The sequence below is a fragment of the Eulemur rufifrons genome, chromosome 9 (genome assembly GCF_041146395.1).
Source record: "Eulemur rufifrons isolate Redbay chromosome 9, OSU_ERuf_1, whole genome shotgun sequence".
Classification (NCBI taxonomy): domain Eukaryota; kingdom Metazoa; phylum Chordata; class Mammalia; order Primates; family Lemuridae; genus Eulemur; species Eulemur rufifrons.
In genome coordinates, this window is record NC_090991.1 from 22,365,129 (window position 1) to 22,388,015 (window position 22,887).

Below are 22,887 nucleotides of genomic sequence, written 5' to 3' on the forward strand. Positions count from 1 at the left end.
GTGTATCAGTTATGTATCCGTGTTAAACTTCCCAGATACACCATAGGCCTCTATGATATGTAGATTCAGGTGTTCTTTTATTTCAGACATGTTTTAATAAGTTATCATTTTAAATATTTGTTCTGTTCTACTACTTTATTTTACTCTTTGAGGGACTCCAATTTTATAGACATTGAAAATGCATTGCCTATCTTCTGTATGTATCTCTTTCTAATCTCTTAAAAATCTTTACTTCTATTTACTTTTTTGGTTTTTCTTATTTATATTTTCAGATTTCTTACTCTGCTTTCCATGTGTCTATTGTCCCTTGTGCATCTCGTAATCTAGTCTTCTGAAATTATTTTGTGTTTTGCTTCCTCTCTTGATTGAGTTTACATTTCAGACCCTCTTTTTGTTGGGCCATGTCTTATCCTTGTTTTCTTATTTCTGATTTGTGATATCCTTCTGTAGTTGCAATTGCTTCATAATATTTAAAAAATTTCATGTTGAAATGTTGTGTGGCAACATTTCTCTGCTTCATGGCCATGTATTTCTGGTGAGCTTTATTCTTTTTGCTAATATATTGCATAATATATTAAATTAATAGTAGAAATTAGTCTTCAGAGGTATGAATATCGTAATAGTTTTCCACTTGAAAAAGTCACCTTTTGAGATAATTCAACTGAGCTATGAATTGTTCAGTAAAAAGGTAAATTTCACATTTTGACCAGAGCACAATATTTATAAATGTCAATGCAAAAACAACTAAGTACTTAAAAGTTGACAATATTCCATTTTTCTGATATAAATGTTTCCTCTTTCTAAAAATATTGAGGATGGGAAAGAGGCACACCAAATTTTGCTAGAATGGCCGAAGTTGTAGTGATGCACTGGAGCTAGCTCACACCTGTTCCCAAAGGCAAAATATTAATTTTTCAGGGATGTCATGAACCTGCTGATGTCACATAGTTAGCTTGAAATTGACCATGGTGTGCATATTGACCAAGAAATCAGCATGTAGATTAATGGTCCACTTCATATTACTCTTCCTTAAATTTAAAGAACCACAGCACAGATTCTTGAACTCTTCATAAAAAGACATGTAGTGCAGTCACATGTTTCATTGCATTTCCAAGTGTGGACAAAGAAGGAAATATCAACAATCCTCTTTGGGCTTAGTGAAGAAAACATACTTGTAAGTTTTTAACAATGGAATTTCAATATGCATATGAATACCAAGGTAAGAAGAGTATTAATTAATACAACCAATCAGAATCAGACTTTTCAGAAGGTCCTTTCAAAGAATATAGCAACAACTCTGAAGCTAGCTCTCTTTAAAGGCTCTGCTGTTAAAAATAATACTTTTCTGATCAGAATAGTCACTCCTTTTCTGAAACTGTAGGGACAAAGGCGATATTTTATCTTTATTACTTCTTAGACTGCCGTCTTCCTCTCAGTTCGAAAGCCTGAGAATGTACAGATGTTTATTTGCCCTGGAGGCCAGACAGAGCAGAAGATTGTCAAAAATGGCTGGCTCAGCTGTGCTGGGATTGATCCCAAACACAATGTTTCTCTCCAGGCCTGAAAATCGACGGACACTGTCCAATATGGCATCAGTAAAAGTGGATTCATCATCAATCTGAGAAAATTTTCTCTTCCTCATTTCTTTCAAAAACTCATCTTTATATCTGTCCATTTCACTTGCTGTGCTGAAAAGCACGACAATATCTTTGGCAGAGTAACCATTCCTCAAGAGAAAGTGGCACTCATCTGCTACATAGACCATCATCTCCTCCAAGTCCAAGTCTTCTTTAACCGTTACGTTGCCTGCAACACCTGCAACCCATTTAGCTTCACAGCTCATGGCCAGATACTCAGAGGGGAGGTTAGGTGGAGGATTTTCTCTGATCACCTGCATTATTTCTTGTAGGTACTTGGCTATCTGATCTGCGTTGCGGACCACTCTGGTGAGCTGTTCTCTTGGATACTGGTATGAGAAAGGGGGAAGGCCACTGCAACACATGTGGCTGGTCTGGAAGTAGTCCAGAAAGATCCAGAGGATTCTTGGGCAATCCTTAGCTCTCTGAGTGATGGTTTTTGCCTTCCAATACCAGTCCCCATCTTCAACGCGAAAATTCTGAGCTTCATCAATGATGATGTGTTGAATATGTCCAAAGTTCTCTCTCATGAAGGTTTTCCGGGTCACTGCTTGGCAGATCTTCTTATTACTGTAAAAATTAAAATGACACACTAAGGTTTTCTCTAACTAAAAAAAGGGAGAAAATTACTCTATCATTCCCACCTGAATGGTCTATTGCCATAGATGAACTTACCACCTAATTTTCAAGGAACAAGGTGACATAGCAAAGAAATTAAACCCAGATTAAATAACACTTATAGACATAAGGTCCAACTGCTTACCTGACAAAGTTTCTTAGCAGCTGATTCTCACAAATGTAGAGAATTCTGTCTGCCTCACAGTGAAACACATTCCTGATCTTCTCCATGATCTTCATGGCCATGATTGTCTTCCCTGAGCCAGGCAAGCCATGGACAAACAACTCTCGGTTCTTGCGGAGGTTTGTGGAGAATAGCTCATACTGTTGGGCTGTGAGCAGATTTAAAACCTCACAGCCGAGCTGGTCACTCAGGAAAGACCTGAAGCCGAGCAGGACAATCACGAGGGCCTGGAGCAAGGCTTCCACTTGCTGGGTGTCTGCCAGGCTATAGGAACTGGGGTAAGGTATTGGAGAGACTGCACCCCGCAAGCACTCTGTGCTGCTCGCAGGACTCAGGCAGAGGACCTTGGCGATGACACACACCTTCCTGGTGTAGCCCCCCGTGTTTACCAGCTTCTGCTTCAAAGTTAAGGCTGTGTGGGTGCAGTAGTCCTGCCCCCCTGCCTCCTGCTCCCCGAGAATGGTGTAGAGAATGGGGGGGCTGTTCTGTGCTATCAGCAGAGCATCACAGATGACTCCTTCCTTCTCTTGCAAGTTCAGGTCCACCGCCCAGCTTCTGGAGAAGATCAAAATTCCCTGGGAGAAAGGACGCATTTGCCTATTTATTAACTCCTCCAGCCCTTCATGCTCTGAGGATAGCTCCTTCCAGAGGGATTCGGGAGTGTATCTCAAAGGACCTGATGCCACTAGATGTGGAAAAAATAGAAAAGAGTTCCAAAATGTGTTTGCACTATTTTGTATGAATCACATCTTACATTTAAAAGGGACAGTAAAGCCCCCCCAGATAATTGTGCAATTTAGGAGAAATCCCCTCTGGTGCACCACTCTTTAACACACACCCTACAAATGTGGTAAACTGAATGATGCTTCCCTTCTATGTATCTCATGGAGAGTAGAGTGTCTCAACTAAAATGGAATTTACTGAGCCTGAGAAAGTGAAAACCATGTATGTGCTGGATTATGCTTGTACCTCATATTCTTATCGCATAACGTTAAAAAACCATCCTCATAAGCTAATAGCTACAAGATCTCAGATAAGTAAGAAAACTATTTGGCTGAAAATGGGCCTAAGGCAGACATAATATATTAACGATCAGGCCCTTAATAAATGTCTAGAGATTATAGGATATTTGCATATTATGTTCTACTGTTAGATCACACATTTAATATTTTCAATGTAGGAAGATATTCAAGTCATTTTCCTCATCAAGAAATATAGGTTTCCTTTTCTAAGTATGAACTCCTGCACAGAATCTTGCTAAAAACATATTTGAGCAGCAGGGAAACAGGTTACCTAACACTGTCCGTGGTCTTCAATGATTATTTTCTGCTGCCTCTGGGCTACTGGTGACTCATCCCCTCTAGTTCCTTCAAGACAAATTCCTTGTGCTTTCTCTGTGTTTTTATATTCTACCAGGTGAACATTTTTATTCTTATTACAGATATGATTCCTCCATCTCCAAAATGGTGACCAGTAGTGGTCAATTATTCCACAGTGCCCCCCTGTTTGCCTACACTTGTGCTAGATAAGTGGTTCCAAACCCAGCAGAGCATCAGAAGAATTTGAGAAAAGCTGCTCAAATGCACACGCCCAGTCCTCATCCCTGGAAATTACATGTTTATAAGTTCTTGGTGGGGACCTGGACATCTGCATGTTTAACTACCTCCTACAGTATATCTGGTAATCAGCCAGATTTGGCAACCACTAAGCTATTTCTCAGGGTACCTGAAACTCATCCCCAAGAGGCTTGTGGCACTTTATACACTTGGATTTGCAGAACACAGTCTTTCACGGACTTGTGTTTAACCAACTGTATTAAATCACCTCCCTTTCTCCTAGTGTAAAAACTGGCACTAAGTACCTGGAAACAAATGTTGCTGGAGATCTGCTTTATGTTCCAGACCTTTCTTGGAATACACCGGTCTGCAAAGTGGAGACCTGCCTGATAGGCTCAGCTGAGATTCAAAAGTCTCGGCCAACTCTGAAAGTAACTCTGAAAGAAAGAACAGTTTATCCTGTAGGATTTCATCTCTCACCACCAGAATAGGCCATTGAAAGCTGTGCCTAAATTTCACTTCAGATGGTACAATCAGGCCCCAAAGTCAGACACTTCATCCTTCCTTGATCCAATGTCAATCTTCCCAAAGATCCCCCATTACAAAGCCCTTCTTTTTGATCTTGAATGGTGTTTTCCTATTCAATATAATGCTACCTCTTCCATGTTTGAATAGCTCTTTCCTGGAATTGTAGAGACACTTAAAACACTCTGTTTTTAAATTCTAATCAACATGTATTTTATATTCTTGCCCATGTACCTCCACTAACCCCAACCAACCAAACCTCACCCAACACTGGCTCTTGTCTTCTACGGTTGATCTCATGCTAAACTGAGGTACAAGGTAATTGTTACTATGAGGGTCTAGCAAATTCCAATTAGAGGATTTTAATAAAGGAATCCATTTGCAAATTTCTCTTTACTAATTCTTTTCTGGGAAATCACCATTCATAAAATATCTGATTTTGGCTTTTTCTCACCCAATAAAACTTTCCATATATCAAAAGCATGAGGATTTAAAGAAAGTAAATTTGAGTGGGTGTGAGGAGCTGAGTTACAGAGAATGTAGGAGGACATGGAGATGCTGAGGGGGCAGAAGGGCAGGGAGGGAGGCACTTGCTTCCCCTTACCTGGATCTGGATCTATCATCATGTCCACCCACTGCTTGGCTTTCAGGCTGCGGATGTCCAAGTCTTTCATTATCCATGATTTGGGATGTTCTGAGAACACTGCACAGCAGAATGGCTCCACTTTAACCACACAGAGATAACCATACAACTCTTCTCCCTTAAACACATCTATGATTTTTGTGGTACACTCCAGCCTTGGTTTGGAAGAGCAAAAGTGGACAACAGGCATCTTGGAAACTGCTGTTTCTATTACACTTTTCAAAGAGTTTCGGTCAACATTTTCTTTTGTACATCCCCGAACTTCTCTACTCTCATTATGCACTCCAATAAAAAGATAGCCTCCCTTGCTGTTTGAAAATGCTGAGACGTACTTTGGAATTATGTCTTTTACATATTTTGGGATGTTTTTGGTACCAAATTGTTTAAACTCTATGGATTGAGACTCAGGAAATGGCAAGATTTCACCATATTTAAGCCTGTTCATTTGGAAAACCTTGTATGCAGGATTTGATTCAGAGGTGCTCTGATGGTCAGCGTTGGGAATTTTACTAGGGGGAGATCCGTCATTAATCAAACTATATTTTGCATCTTTTTTCTTGGTCTTCAGGAGACTGAATGCCTGTCTTGAATCCATGGGAAGTACAGAGGTGCCAGATCTACAGTGTAGTGAAGAACTGAGGCTGCAAATGCGGGGCCTCACAGAACTATCTTCAGTGAAAGGGCCACTGCTCCAAGACTTAACAAAAATGTAAAAACACTTCCCTTCTTGCTTGAACTCAAAGAAAGCCTGCAAATCTGAAGACTCAATAAGGTCTCTCAAAGACTGTTCTAAATCTAGTCCCAGCTCCACAGGGTGCTCATCCTCATTTGCCATTTCAATGCGAATCACTCCTCCTCCTGAGTTTAATAAAGCACACACAGCCTCTATAAATTTTGCCTTCTCTTTTTTCTGAATTGTCTTCATGCTTGTTCTGTTTCCTTCTCCAAGAGTGACTTTTACTTCGATGACCAAGTCTGGGCAAGATCGTTCCACAACCAGGTAGCACTGATTTTTCTCCATGTTGATTCCTACAGATGAAACTATCAGAACATTTGTTTCACTTTGACTAAGAAATTAATTGTTCCATCCATGCAGTTCATTTATTAGAAAATCTTTAATGTGTGTCAAATATGTGCTGGGAGAAGGCAATGGACCACTGAGCAAGATAGGAAATAGTCCCTTCCCTTTAGGAGCTGACTGTCTGGCAGGAAAGGGGGCTATGAAATCAGCATTTATCATCGTGTGTGATATGGACTATAAGAGAGGAAACACATTAAAGGAGTATCTGAATTAATCTGGAGACAATAGTTCAATAAGACTTCCAGGAGGGAGTAACATTTAATCCAGGACCTATAGGATGCTCTGGAGTTGGCCAGGTGAAGTCATCAGCACTGAAGCACATGAGTGGTGGGATCACCTGAGGGGGATGTGTGCACCATGGCATGAAAATACCTCTGTTCAGGACAAATTTCCAATGAATATCAACATAGGGAATGAGTAAAAGGAGAAAACATCAAAAAGGAGACTGCGGAGAGGACTGAGCTTGAAAATCCAAAGAGGTAGGAGAAAAACCAAGGGAATATGGCATTAAGGAAGTCCAAACAAGGTCACCTGCTGAACTTTTATGGTACCTAGTACTGCTGACAGGTGCAGCTAGGTGATGACTGGAAAGTGTTATGAGATTTAGTAAAATTGAGATAATTGGTGACTTTGAAAAATGCTGTTCAGACAACTGGGGAGTAGGAGGTAGGAGGCAACATATAAGGGGCTAAGGTCTTAGGCACCAGAGTCAATGAAGACAGCTTGAATTCCAGTTGCCATTTAACAGTGTTATGCTGTTAGCCTAAATGTTTCCTCTTTTTAACTCTGTTTCTTCTCTATAAGACATGGTGCATGTACCTTTTTAAAAATTTCAGAATATTACCAGGGTACAAACGTTTAGGTTGCATATATTGTATTTGCACTGCCTGAATTAGAGCTACAAGTGTGCCTATCCCCCACACAGTGTACACCGCACCCCTTAGGTGTGAATTTACTCATCCCCGCTTCCCCTTTCCCACCTGCCTGACACCCGGTGAAAGTTATTTCCATCTGTGGTGCATCTACCTTAATATGACTGTTATTATGAAGATTAATTAAGATAATTCACAGCAAGCATTTAATGCTATGCTTTGGTTCACAGGTATTCAGTAAAGGAACCTGTATTATTGTCATCATTTTGCAATGTGTTGGAGAATGAATGGGAAGTAAGGAAATAACATTATTGAGTCTGTGCAACTTGTTGATATATCAAGCTATGAAAGAGGAGAGGTACAGTGATATGAAGCTGCAGGAAGAGAAGAAGCTGAAGAGTTTTTTCGAACTGGGAAAGGCTTCAAAATATTTAACGTGCATGGGAAGGATCCAGCAGGGAAGTGAAAATTTTAAGATTTAGAAGGCAGGTGGGATGATTGAAATACTGAAGGCCCTGAAAAGAGAGGGAAGGAATGTGATCCAGAATGAGGAAGAAAATCAGGAGGAGGGGAAAAGAAATTAGCTGGCATGGGTGAAGGTAGGTTTGTGAGTTTGGAGGGAGGAAGTTGACTAAGCATGCTCTAATTCCTTCTCTTTTCCCTTTGAGGTAGGAAATAAAGTCATCCCAAGACAGAGGCAGTTGATGCAAAGGCAGAAGGACAAAAACATTTTAATAGAGTGGAGAAAGTTTAAAACAGGCAAAACGAACAAGATAGATTTTTGACATGGGAAACAAAGGACTGACATACAAGGAAAGATTAATACAGTAGATAAAATGAGTAACCCCCCCCCAGATATAAACATAGATAAATTTATAAAGCATGATGATGAGCAAAAAACCCAAGTTTCCAGTGATATCACCAAGATGGCAGAATAGAAGGTAACCTGCTCATATTCCCCATGACAACAAGAATTCTGTACCATGCACAGTCAAAAATCTCTCTGGAGGAGACTCAGGATTCAGGACTCAGGACTTGGAGCCCAAGTCCTAGGAAGGTCATTTTGAGAATGCAGACTGACACTCAGTTGTCTGATCTGCCCTGCCAAGCTCACTTCTGAGTTCAAGCCTGAAACTGGCTCAGTCTCCCAAGGGACTTGGCTATAGCACAATTTGGCTTTAAGCTTGCAACCAAAACCATCTGCCAAGGGGTCCAGTAGGAATCACACACACTAGTGCTTTGGCAGAAAAGCTTGTTTGCCCACTGATATTGGCTTTGGCAGTGAACCCGAAAGGTGCCCTGTGGCACTGTTCCAGCCTTCCTCAGCTGAGGTCCTACTTGAGAGCTGCTCCCACAAGGACCCAGATGGAGACTCGTCCATATCTCTCTACGCAAGAATCTGAGCCTCAATGATGGGCTCACCAACTAACATCCCACAGCTGATGTTGAGTGGGACCAGTTTCAGCTTCTAGTCCCTCCTGCTGTGGCTAAGGAACTACTCCACATGTTCAGGGACCTGCAGGGTGATACCCACCTGTCTGAGTGAGTGAGATGGGCCCACCAGCCTCCTTCCCAGAGCACATCCTCAAGGGGCCCAATCTCAACTCTAGCCCCTCTTGCTGCAGTTGCAGGCATAGCCTGCCTTTGCATGGATCTGCTGGGAGGCATGCCCATTTGGAACACTGGGACAGTCTTCTAGATGCAGATCCATGGCCAGCATTCTTACACAGACCCAGAACCCTCCTTGGGTCTTCCCCAGGTCCAAATGTGGCCAGAAAGCCACATCAACCTCCGAGTCTTCTTGAGGCTCATGGAAAGTCTGAGCTTATAGTGTCCTCTAGGGCTGAGATGGCTGCAGTGGCCATAGGCTCAGGGGACATGACAGGTGGCTTTAAATCTCTGAAAGGCATTCTGAAGAAGGACTGGCACAAAACAAACCAGACGGCAAAGACTAAAATAAATACCTAATCCCTCTAGGCACAGACTGGTAGCAATAAATTCCCTCAGCACTTGCAAAAGCATCAAGAACATTCAGGGAAATATGAGCTCACCAAACAGACAAAATAAGGCACCAGAAACCAACCCTAAAGTTATAAAGATGTTTGATCTCTCAGACATAGAATTCACAATAGCTGTTTTAAGGAAGATCAACAAACTTCAATAAAACATAGAACACCAACTCAGAAATTTATCAGAGAAATTCAACAGAGATTGAAATAATTTTTTTTTTTTTTTTTTTTGAGACAGAGTCTCACTCTGTTGCCCAGGCTAGAGTGAGTGCCGTGGCATCAGCCTAGCTCACAGCAACCTCAAACTCCTGAGCTCGAGCGATCCTCCTGTCTCAGCCTCCCGAGTAGCTGGGACTACAGGCATGCACCACCATGCCCGGCTAATTTTTTCTATATATATTTTTAGCTGTCCATATAATTTCTTTCTATTTTTAGTAGAGATGGGGTCTCGCTCTTGCTCAGGCTGGTCTCGAACTCCTGAGCTCAAACGATCCGCCCACCTCGGCCTCCCAGAGTGCTAGGATTACAGGCGTGAGCCACCGCGCCCGGCCATAATTTTTTAAATTCAAACAATTCTGGGGCTGAAAAATATGATGAATGAAATGAAAAATGCAACAGAGAACACTGACAGCAGAATTGATCAAACAGAAGAAAGAACAAGTGAGCTCAAAGACAGACTATTTAAAAATACACAGAAAAGAAAACAGTAAAAAGAATGAAAAGGAATGAACAAAGCTTATGGGAACTATGGTACAACATCAAAAGAGCAAATATTCAGGTGATCAGAGTTAAAGAGTGAACTGAGAAAGACAAAGGGGTAGAAAGTTTATTCAAAGAAATAATCTCAAGGCTGGGCGCGGTGGCTCACGCCTGTAATCCTAGCACTCTGGGAGGCCAAGGCGAGTGGATCGTTTGAGCTCAGGAGTTTGAGACCAGCCTGAGCAAGAGCTAGACCCCATCTCTACTAAAAATAGAAATTATATGGACAGCTAAAAATATATATAGAAAAATTAGCCGGGCATGGTGGCACATGCCTGTAGTCCCAGCTACTTGGGAGGCTGAGGCAGGAGGATTGGTTGAGCCCACGAGTTTGAGGTTGCTGTGAGCTAGGCTGATGCCATGGCACTCTAGCCCGGGCAACAGAGTGAGACTCTGTAAAAAAAAAAAAAAAAAAGAAAAAAGAAATAATCTCAGAAAATTTCCCAAACCTGGAGAAGGATATAAATATCCAGGTACAGGAAGAGCAAAAGCCACCAATCAGATTCAACCCAAATACGAACACCCCAAGACATATTTTAATCAAACTCACAAAGGCAAAAAGACAAAGAGAGGATCCGAAGGCACTGAGAGAAAGAAGCAAATAACGTATTAGGGAGATCCAAGATGCCTGGCAGTAGACTTCCCAGCAGAAACTGAAGGGAAAAAAATGCCAACCAAGAATACTGTACCCATCAAAGTTATCTTTCAAAAAAAAAAAAGGAAGAAGAGATAAACACTTTCCTGACAATTAAAGCTAAGGGAATTTATTGCTACCAGATCTGTCCCATAAGAGATGCTTAAAGGAGTTATTCAAACCAAAAGAACAGGACACTAATGTGTTTGTTATACTAATATTGTAATTGTGGTATGTAAATCACTTCCATCTTTTGTAAGAATACTAAAAGACAAAACTATCAGAGATGATAATAACTACAACAGTTAAGAGATAGGTAATATAAGAAATGTAAACTGTGACATCAAAAATTCAAAGTGTTGGGGGAGAACAGGGTTAATGTGTACAGAGGTTTTAAAACTTTGTTTCCTTTTCATTTTTTGTAGTTAAAGTTAAGTTGGTATCAGTTTTAAACACTTGTTATAACCATAGGATGTTTTTTGTGAGCCTCATGGTAACCACAAAGCAAAAATCTATACTATATATACTAAAAATAAAAAGCAAGGAATTAAAACATACTACCAGAGAAAATCACTTAACCACAAAGGAAGACAGTAAGAAAGGAAGAGAGGAAGTACACAACGAATGTAAGAAAATGGCAACAGTAAATCCTTCCCTGTCAATAACATTGAATGTAAATGAATCAAGTTCTCCAATTAAAAGACATAGAGTGGCTGAACGGAATAAAACACTAGACCCAACTCTATGCTGCCTATAAGAAGCTCACATCACCTATAAAGACACATACAGACTGAAAGTGAAAGTGAAGGCATGGATAAAGATATTCCACACAAATGGAAACCAAAAAAGAGGAGGAGTAGGTATGCTTATAAAAGGAATAAACTCTAGTATTGCATAGTACAAGAGGGAAGTTATAGTTAACAATAATTTATTGTGTATATTTCAAAAGAGCTAGAAGAGAAGAATTGCAACATTCCCAATACAAAGAAAAGATAAGTATTTGAGGTGACAGATATCCCTATTACCCAGATTTGATCATTACATACTGTCTACATGTTTCAAAATATGTACAACTATGTTATATCAATAAAAATTATATCAAAAAGCAAATTTACAGAAATTACATATAATAGCATGTAGATAAAAATGCAAAGACACAATTACAATAAATATTATTTGTGAATATATATGTGTAGTAAAAGGATAAAACATAGTGAATAAGGATGCACCCTGGTTTCCTAACAGAGGTTACCAATAGGGATGGAAAGGAATGAGACTGGAGAGTTAAGAAGGTTTTAATTGTATATATAACACTGTAAGTTCAGGGGGGAAAAGACCTGTGTTAAATATGGCAAAATGGTAAGCCTATTAAATGTCAGAGGTGGGTGAGACATGCATTTTGGTTACTATATTCAATTTACATTTCTGGAATTTTGAATTATTACACAATTTTTAAAAAGCCATCCTCCCCCAAATTTTATCATGGAAGTGACTGATGTCTGGACTATGCATTCTAAGATAAATAGGACAGAGAGTGAGGGCAGCAGGGATCCAATGGATGGGGACAAAGTAAAAAGGTCAATGGATTCTAGGACTGAATAAGGGAAATAATATACGGGCAGAGTAAACTGACAAATGAAAAATTATGGATAGATAATCAAGATTAAGCATTTTCTTAAAAGATTAATACAATCCACAAATAGTTGGGAGCATTATTTGAAAATTTACAAAAACTCAGAATTTAGAACAATCAATAAATGCAAAAACTATTTTGAAGTCATTAGGGATATATACAAACTGTAGAAGTAGACTATCACAGCTTTATTTTCCTTTCCTACAAAAATCTATCCTAAGGGCTTGAAATTGCAATTCTTACTTGTTAGTAGATGCTAGTAGCTCCAAACAGATAAGGTGGATATTTATGCAGGTGACAGAAAGAATGAGATTATGGAGCAGTGAGGATATTTAGAAGAAATTTGTTAGATAAAAATGAAGGCTGGCACATCTACAATCTTACCCTCTTGCAGAGAAATTTATACTTCTCACGACTCTGTTCTGCATTCCAAGATCATTGAAACATCCTTGTCTTTTGTAAAATATTCATTTTGATATATGGGGGACTTCAAAGTTAAATATTTTCTCTTTGCCCTATACACTTTAATATTAAAGGAGTATATGCTGATATTTATTCATTGGTAACTGCATTCAAAATGGCAACCACACCCATCTGTTTAGATTCTCCTGCAGGCAGAAAAGGCTCAGGGAACTTTATTTCCATCTCTATCCTTAGATTTAAAGGAAAATTATGATCAATGCCACTTGCAGATTCTTTGTGCAGATATTTTCCATACAAATTTGGAGCTGTAAATAAAATTGAACTAAATCAATAAAAAAACTGAGAATTAAAAAAAAAAATCCAGACACTTACCAAAGAAGTGTAAAAACAAAAGCACCTGCTTCTGTTGGGTTTACGGGATAACTTTCTCCAACCTTTAAATGTATCCAGAGTTCCCACCAACACAGTGAATTAGCACTATCTGCTGTTTCCTTCCACCAAAATCAGTCCTGAAGGACCTATACACAAAAACATATGTAGAGAGAAAGGCAGCAGAGGTCAGGGATGAAGATTCAGACTAACTGGCTTCAAATCCTAGCCCTGCCATTTATTAGCTGTGTGGTTTGGGGCATTTACTTGACTTCTCTCTACTGAAGCAAAATAGTGATGACAAAAAACCTACCTCAGGGTTTTAGTGAGAATTAAATGAGGTAATATTTGTAAAGCATTTAAAATGCTACATGACACAAAGTAAACCTATTGTACTAGATTTGCTAGATAAACATGCAGAGAAATGGCCCAGAATCCAGGGACCCTGGTTTGAGGATTGGGGAGTGGAGAGGGGCCTGTGAGAAGCCCCTGGGGGCAATGGATGCTAGTTGGTAAGTGGCCAGCACAAAGGCATGAGAATAATTAAAGAAAGGTGACATTCTTGCCTCTCACTTCTTTGAGGAAGTTGATGGAAACAGTTCAGGCCTCCCATGCAGGCGTGTTGTAGGTAAAAACAGGTGTATTGTAGGTAAAGTCAGGACAGCAGACTCCTCCCTCCCAACCATGGGATAAAGGTTTGAGGGAAACAGGTGGGGATAGCGAGCCTCGGGCACAAACTGAACAGAAAGGGAAATGGGCTGTGACAGAAATGACCTATTGGGAAACTAAAATCATAGAGCTCTTTGCCCTCCTCCAATAGTACCCTTGCATTTTACAGACCTTGTGCGAGGAAGACATTTTTTTCATTTCTTCCCTCTCTAAATTATAAACTTCCCCGCAGGGTAATGGCAATTTTAATTCTGCTTTTTAGCTCCTAGATTACGGACAATAATTTACAGTGGTTGGTCAGTCACACAATCACCTGCAGAGCTGGTTTCTCAACTCTACCAGTTCCAAAAACTCTGGAAGCCCCGGCCTTCAGTGCCCTGGGATCTGTCCAGAGCGCGCTGGGCACTGAGCCCAGGCTGGGCGTCCCGTCCCGCCCCCGGAGAAACCGGGCGGGCGGGTGTTTGGGGACTCTTTCGGCTTTCCACGTAGAGCAGACGCACAGGTCGAGCCCGCCCGCAATCCCTTCCAGTCCCCCCCCACGCCCTGCTGCGCAGCCCTCCACAGTGCGCCTTTCAGGGAATTGGCTGAGCTACTCGCTGGGCCTCCCGGGGAGGAGAGAAACACACGTGGCCCGGGGTCGCGGCGGCTCTCTTCTGGGTCCCCCGCCCGGGTCTCCGCCCCGTGGGGGGTCAGGCCAGTCTAGACCCCTGAGGCTGGGGAGAAGCGGGAACTCTGCGGACTCGGGAAAAAAAGAGCTGGGACCCCACTCTTACCTTTTCACTCCAGCGCGTCCGAGGTCCCCGTCGCGTTTGCCTGGAGGCGCGGGCCTCTGGTCCTTATATACCAGCGCTGGTGCTGACGCCGCGGGTGGACTGACCAATCGGAGTGTCTAATAAAGCCCGGAAACTTTGCCCCCTTTTGAAAAGAAGCGCCAACTGCGTGCTTGCCTTTGGGAGGAGGGGACGGTTCCCAGTTCCCTTTTGCTTCCCGCCTCCTGCCTCCTTCCCGCCTTTCTGGTCTCCTCGCTCCTCCCTGCCATCTGTCTGTCGAAATTACAGTAAAAGCAGCAATAAAGATTATTCAGAAGGTGAGAAGAGCCTCCCCAGGCGCATGCAGCCGTCCTGCTCCTGCGCTCCCGGCGCAGCGGCCCGGGTCCTTCCTCGCGCCCCTCCTCCTTGGCGCCTGCTGTCCCACCTGCCCGGGACCCTTCCGAGGGTCCGGCCGAGCTCTCATCAGAGCGTTACCCTTCTAACCCGCTCCAGTTGCCCCAGATCCCAAGCTGGGGTTCTGTCCCCACCTGCCCCGGAAAGTGGGTCCTGGAGACCAAGGCAAGAATTTGAGCCTCCGCTTTTGTCCCGGATCCCCCACCAAAATGCTGCAGGTGCACGGATCGGACCGCGATCGGTTCGTGGCAGGGTTCGTCCAAGCTGGGCGGCCGAGGCGGGGCTGCTCGGCGCCCGCTGGAGAGTGGGATTTGGCGGCGACCTTGGGTCAACCCTGGTCACCGTCAGACTACTTGTGCGCTGAGAAAACCAACCTGCTTTCTGATTGTCTGCCCTGTCACAGACTTTTCGCACACTGCCAAGTTTCTGTCTGAGTACTTGGATTTCGTAACTCCCCATGCTTTGCTGAGCGCCCAGTGGGCCGGCGTCAGGCGTGTCCGCAGCGTCCCTGCCTGTAGATCTAGTTCCCGCTGGCGACAAGTAGCCCAAGGGCAGGAACAGCGATTAATGCGGTTAATTCTGGGTCGACAACCAGGCTCCGGTGGAAGCTAAAGTGAGAAAATAAAATGTCAAGCAGTACTCCCTCTCAGGGATTACTGCTGACCACTGTTAACGCCTTGTTGTATATATCTTTCCGGATCATATGTATATGTATGCATATATATATATTCTATATATGTATATAATCTATTGCATATTCTATGTATATGTAACATATTTTTATTAAAATTGGATCATAATGCACATACTGTTTCATAACCTCCTTTTTTTCAATGACCTCCACCTTTCCATTTCAGCAAATCTTAATGTCATCCTATTTACATTTCTCCACTTTTCTCTAAAATGTTGTTTACAGATTGTACAAACCTATATCTAAACCAAAATCATCTATAAAGCACTGAAGGAAAAGACTGTCAATCTAGAATGCTATAACCATCCAAAGAAAAAAGTCCTCCCAAATGGAGGCAAAATAATGACCTTTTCAGAAAAAATTTTAGAGAATTTGTCACCAGGAAGTCTGTCTTACAAAAAAATGTTAAAGGAAGTTCTCTTTAGGTTGAAAGAAAAGGATACCATAATGGAACTCAGATCTATAGAAAAGAATGAAGAGCACTAAAGATAGTAAATATGGAGATAAATATAAAAGATGCTCTTTTACACCGTTAAAATTTATTTTTAAAATGCTCGTTTAGGCCAAGTGTGGTGGCTCATGTCTGTAATCCCAGCACTTTGGGAGGCCGAGGCAGAAGGGTCACCTGAGGTCAGGAGTTGGAGACCAGCTTGAGCAACATAGTGAGACCCCCAACTCAACAAAAAATAAAAAATGTAGCCAGGCATTGTGGTACACACCTATAGTCCCGACTACTTGCGAGGATGAGGTGGGAGGATCTCTTGAGCCCAAGAGTTGGAGGCTGCAGTGAGCTATGATCATGCCAATGCACTCTAGCCTGGGCAACAGAGTGAGACCCCATCTTAAAAAAAAAAAAAGATTGTTTAAAGAAAAAATAACCATGTATTGTGGTGCTTATACCATGATGTGAAAATAAAATCTATCCCTTACAGCATAAGGGATAGAAGGAAAAAATAGGCCTATATCATTTTAAGGTTCTTTCATTATACATTAAGTCATTTAATATTTAATTGTGATAAGTTAAAGATGCATATTGTAATTCCTAAAGCTACCACTAAAAAAACTGGAATAAAAATGCATAAATAACAAGCCAACAAAGGAGTTTTTCTTGTGCCTCTTATTTTCTTTCTTTTTTACAAAAATTTCATTTACCTGTTTTTGCTTTACAAACATACAATTGACTTTGTATGTCTATCTTTCACCAACTTTGCTAAACTTTGTAGTTGATTTTCAGAATTGAGCTATATATTCTTTTAGTTACTCTAAGAATACAATACTATCAAATGTGCATAATGACAGTTTTATTTCTTCTTTTCTAATCTATGTACTTTTTTCTTATGCCCTTTCTTGTATGGTTGCATTGGCTGGGACTTCCAGTACAATATTAAATGAAAGAACTGATACCCAAAGACACAACCTAACAGTACTAAAATCGTATCTTTGGGGGTCTGTTTCCTGGGATCACTCTAGAGAATAATTTCTATTATTCTACTAGTCAGGGTCCTGTCAGAAGAACAGTTACTTTGAAGCAAGAGATTTGAAAATAGAGAACTATTTCCTAGGTATACAGACTTTTCAATTAGATAATGGAAAAGGCAGAGAGGTAACACCAAGGTATTATGGAGATAACTACAGCCAAGAGCCACTACCCCTAGGGCTGGAGGAACAAGTGGAAGAGTCTTTGAGGGAACATAAGGCAGCTGCTATTAGTGTGTGTGTGTGGGGGGGGGGAATTAAGAAAAGATCTGAAAGGTGTTTATGGGAAAGTTTCTGAAACTTTACTGAAAGATGATAAATAGATGCATTAAGTCATATACCATGTCCATGGATTGGAAGACTCAATATATGAAAGACATCAATTCTCCTCAAATTGGTTGATAGAGCTATTGAGATTCAATTTTAAGTCCCAATAGTATTTTCACGGAACTTGACAAACTGATTATAAGTTTATATGTAAGAGCTAAGACACTTCTAAAAAGGAAAAATAGGGTATGGACAGATATCAAATTTTACCATAAAGGAATAGTAATTGGACAAATAGTGAAGCAATGGAATAAAATATAGAGCCTATATCTGACTCACTTATTTATGGAAAACCTATGACAGAGTTGGCACTGCAGATCAATGGAGAAGAGATTTTTATACATTGTGCTGAGATTATCTCTTGTCTCTATAGGAATCAAAATTAATTTGCATTGCTCACTCCAAAAGCAATTCTGGTAGAATAAAAATATAAATACCAAAGGCAAAATCAGTAAAGATAATATAGGGAAGTATTTTTTATTTTTTTTTTTTTATTTTTTTTTTGAGACAGAGTCTCGCTCTGTTGCCCAGGCTAGAGTGAATGCCGTGGCGTCAGCCTAGCTCACAGCAACCTCAAACTCCTGGGCTCAAGCAATCCTCCTGCCTCAGCCTCCCGAGTAGCTGGGACTACAGGCATGTGCCACAATGCCCGGCTAATTTTTTCTATATATATATTTAGCAGTCTATATAATTTCTTTCTATTTTTAGTAGAGATGGGGTCTCGATCTTGCTCAGGCTGGTCTCGAACTCCTGAGCTCAAACGATCCGCCTACCTCGGCCTCCCAGAGTGCTAGGATTACAGGTGTGAGCCACCGCGCCCGGCCGGGAAGTATTTTTTAAATACAAAATCATTATGTTCCCACTATGTCATGGGTGTTAACCCTTCCCCTAGACATAGGTGGAAAATGATTAAGGTCATGATGATATGACCAATATACCCAGGACCTGGCCAATTATATGGGAACCTTTCTTAAGTTCAGATTCCATAACTTAAATAAAATGTATCTTTGCAAATGAGGTTACTCACTTTCTCTTTTATTTTGTATGAGATGTCTTCCTTTTTCCCAGTTCACATTTCCCTGCCTTTTTAAATCCTTTATGAAAATACGAGAGAATTTACTTTTTTATGTACAGAAAAATTTACTTTGTTGTGTACAGTTCTATGAATTTTAACACATGTAAGGAATCATGTAGCCTCCACCACAAATAATGATACAGAATATTTCCATCATTACAAGAAAAAAAAAAAAAACAACTCATGCCGCCCCTTTATAGTCAAGCTTCCCCCAGCTCCAGTTCCTGCCAAACACTGATTTGTTCTCTGCTCCCAGTTTTGCCTTTTCCAAAATGTCATGTAAATGTAATCATATGGCATGTAACCACTTGAGACTGGCTTATTTGCATAACACCTTTGTGTTTCATCCTTGTTGTATGTATCAGCTGTTCATTCTTCTTTATTGCCAAATGGTATTTCATTGTTTGGATGTACCAGTTTGTTTAACCACTTACCCACTGAAGGACATTTAGGTTGTTTCCAAGAGTTATTGATTATGAACAGAACTGCTATAAATATTCATGTATAGGTTTTCGTGTGAGCATAAGTTTTCACTTTTCAAGCATAGATACCTAGTAGTAGGCTTGCTGGGTCACATAGTAAGTGTATCTTTCTTACAAAATAAGAAACCACACAAGTGTTTTCCTGAGTGGCTGTATCATTCTGCATTCTCACAAGCAATGTGTGAGAGTTCCTATCCTTGCCAGCACTTTATATTGTCAGTTATTTTTTTGTCTTAGCCACGCTAATATGTGTCATGCTACTCATTGTGGTTTTAATTTGCATTTCACTACTGGCCAATAACTTTGAGCATATTTTCACGTGCTTATTTGCCACTCATACATCATCTTTTGTACAATAGCTGTTAAAATCTTTTGCCCACTTTTTATTTTCACTGGATTGTTTATTTTCTTACCGTTGAGTTTAGAGAGGTCTCTATAGATTCTGAATACATTTATTTCCTTTGTCAGATATGTGATTTGCCAAAACCTGAGAAAGGCTGGGTGCCAGAGACTCAGACCCCTAAGTAATGAGGACTAGGTCATCCCACCAGGAAGCCACCAGAGCAGCAGAAATGCTAACAAGGGGAGAGGGGAGATCTAGAAGCAGAGGTAGAAGAGTGAGATAATGAGTATCAGTTGTAGCCTCAAGACCAGCTACAGCAACAAGGGCTGTATTTCATCTCATTAATGTTTTTCTCAAGAGAAGAGACCCCACCAGAATGCTAAAGAAGCCGCTTTTAAGCTTAGGCTTGATCAGGTCAGTTAAGACCCAAGGATGGTGCATGAGCAGGGGCTCAGACTACTTTGACACATACTCCTTTTGCATTGCCTCATTTATCTCTGTTTCTTTTGTGAAATTTGGTATGTTTAAGCTTTATTTCTCTAATGGAGTCAGTTTTGGTCATTTGTATTTCCCTAGTAAATTATCCTTTCTTCTAGGTTTTAAAATTCATGTGCATAGGCTAGGCACAGTGGCTAACACCTGTAATCCTAGCTCTCTGGGAGCCTGGTGGGAGAATCACTTGAGGTCAGGAGTTTGAGACCAGTCTGAGCAAGTATTGAGACCCAGTCTCTACTAAAAAAAAAAAAATAGAAAAAATTAGCCTGGCATGGTGGCGTGTGCCTGTAGTCCCAGCTACTCAGGAGGTTGAGGCAGGAGGATCCTTGGAGCCCAGGAGTTTGAGGTTGCAGTGAGCTAGGCTGACGCCACTGCACTCTATCCCAGGCAACAGAGTAAGACCCTGTTTAAAAAAAAAAAAAAATTCATGTGCATAGAAATCTTCAAAGTAGTCTCCTGGCTTAAAATTTTTCTTCTGTTTCAGTTTCTGTTTCTTTTTATTAGTTCTTAATTTGTATATTAGTATTTTCTTTTTTCCTTGATGAAGTTTGCTAGTGAGTTTTCTAGTTTATTTCTTCAAAAAATAGAATTTTGATTTATTAATTTGATCTACTATTTTTCTATTTCCTATTTCCTTGGGTTTTGCTTTTATATTCATTATTTTTTCTTTGCACTTCTTTTTGATTTATTTTGTTGTTCTTTTTCTATTTTGTTTTATTTTGTTTGAATTGGGTATATATTAGTCAGGATTTTGCAGAGAAACAGAACCAATAGGATGGAGGGATAGATAGAGAGATAGAGAAAGAGGATTTGCTATGGGAATTAGCTCACATGATTATCAAGGCTGCGAAGTCCCCACAGTAGGTTGTCTGCAAGCTGGAGAGCCAGGGAAGCTGGCAGTATGGCTCAGTCCAAGTCCAAAGGCTTGAGATCCAAGAGAGCTGACAATGTAACTCTCAGTCCTAGGCTGAAGGCCTGAGAACCTGGGGGCTGCTAGGCAAGACCCAGAGTCCAAAGGCCAGAGAACCTGGAGTTCTGATGTCCAAGTTCAGGAGAAGATGGGTGTCCCAGCCCCAGAAGAAAGAGAGAATTCACCTTTCCCTGCCTTTCTGTTCTACCTGGGCCCTCAAAGGATTGGATGGTGCCTGCCCACATTGGGTGAGGGCAGATCTTCCTTACTCGGTCCACTGATTCAAATACCCATCTTCTGGAAACACCCTTTCAGACATACCTAGACATAAAGTAATGCTTTACCAGCTATTTGGGTATCTCTTAATCCAATCAAGTTGACACCTAACATTAACCATCACAGGTAATTAATTAATTTATTTCCATTCCTTCATTTTTACTGATCAAAATGTTTAATGGTATGAATTTTCTCCTGATCACTGCTATGCATATCACATACTTGCCATTATCTATTAAGTCCTTTAGCTGTAGTCTGTGCTGTAATCTAATATAACACTTACTTTTATTTGTTTTTTAGTATTTTCAGACTCAAGGTTCACTTAGTCTTCTTGGTGATGGTTTTAAATCACCATTCGTTCCATCAGTAGCTTCCTTCTTCTATCTTCTCTGCAGTTTTCCTCAGTCTGCTATTGCTTCTGGAAGACTTGCATTGGGGCATGAATGGAGTGGGAGCATAAGAGATTACATTCTGGTTGCTGGTTTTGTTTTACTTATGGTTATTTGGAATGTATCTACATAAGCCACAGAGGCAAGGCTTGAACTGCAGCTAATCTGAATCTTGGCAGAAGGCTTTGTGATCCTCCCTGAGCATAGGAAGGTTGGCTTGTGAGGTGCTGCTGCAAGGCCATGTCCCATTTGTTCCCTAAGTCTGTTTGGAGGCTGTCATGAGACAGGTCCTCTTTGGCTCACAGGTTCTGAGGAGCTACACCCTCAGGGTTTAGTTGCAGACCATAAAACCACGTAGCGGCCCGCTAGAGTAGGCTCCTAAGCAGTGAGGTGTCCCACCACTTACACTGGAGATGTGGCTTTTTTTTTTTTTTTTTTAGTGCTCTTTCTGGTGTATAGAACAAGGACCGTGAGGACCTGGCATCTCTCTAATCTTCCTTTCACTGTTTGTGTAAATAATAAAATAACAAAAATCTAAAAAGGGTTCATTGTGGCTTTATCACATAAATCTGTCAGTCTTGGTCTGGCCTTGACCTTATCTTACCTGCCACATGTGTTTGTGTTTATTTGTCACCTGTATGTCCTCTTCAGTGCAATGTCTCTTCATGTCTTTTGCTCACATTCTAATAGTCTTGTTTGTTGACTGTTGAAATTTGAGAGTTTTTTATACATACTAGATACTAGTGCTTTGTCAGATGTGTGGTTTGCAAATATTTTCTCCCTGCCTTTGGATTATCTTTCATCCTCTTAACAAGTTCTTTTGCAAAGCGAAAAGTTTGTTTTAATTAATATAATTTACTTTTTAGAAAAGTTTTAGGTTTACAGGAAAACTACACACGAAGTACTGAGAGTTTCCAAATCCCACCTTCCCCCTGCCTCCAATTTCTCCTATTATTAACATCTTGCTTTAGTGTGATCTATATGTTACAGTTGATGACACCCAAACCCCTGGTAACCACTGATCATTTTACTGTCCCTAATGTTTTGCCATTGCATTTAGGTTTCCTTGATGTATTTTTGTGTCTTGAAGATCACTTCTTTTTATTTCAGAATGATATTCCACTGTACAGATATACCACAGTGTGTTTACCCATTCACCTATTGAGGGACATCTTGGTTGCTCCCAGTTTGGGGCAATCATGAATAAAGCTGCTATAAACATTCATATGCATGTTTTTGTGTGGATATAATTTATCCACTAGCAGTGTGATTTATCTAAATAACTAGCAGTGTAATTGCTGGATTGTATGGTAAGACTTTTTTTTTTTTTTTTGGTAAGAAGCTGCCAAACAGACTTCCAAAGCAGCTGTACCATTTTGCATTTCCACCAGCAATGCATGAGTTTCTGTTGCTCCCCATCCTCTCCAGTGTTTGGTATTGTCAGGTTTTTTATCTTTGTTTTGTGTTTTTTTCCCTGGATTTTAGCCATTGTAATAGTTGTGCAGTGGTATCTCATTGTTTTAATATATAATTCCCTACACATAATATTGAGCATCTACTTCTATGCTTATTCTCCATCAATATTCATCTTTGGTGAGGTGTCTTTTCAGATCTTTTGCCTGTTTTAAATTGGGTTGTTCTCTTATTA

The 22,887-nt window shown here is 40.6% G+C and overlaps 1 protein-coding gene across 1 annotated transcript; it reads right to left on the minus strand.

Annotated features, from left to right (window-relative positions):
* Positions 1-1,419: 1,419 nt before the first annotated feature.
* LOC138391369 (schlafen family member 13-like) lies at positions 1,420-14,414 on the minus strand. The gene is made up of 6 exons (XM_069481030.1): positions 14,386-14,414; positions 12,947-13,092; positions 5,125-6,204; positions 4,301-4,432; positions 2,401-3,124; positions 1,420-2,207 (listed from the first exon to the last, which is right to left on the minus strand). Exons 3-6 carry the CDS (start codon positions 6,182-6,184, stop codon positions 1,433-1,435), a joined length of 2,691 nt encoding a protein of 896 aa, XP_069337131.1. The 5' UTR covers positions 6,185-6,204; positions 12,947-13,092; positions 14,386-14,414; the 3' UTR covers positions 1,420-1,432.
* Positions 14,415-22,887: the final 8,473 nt, after the last annotated feature.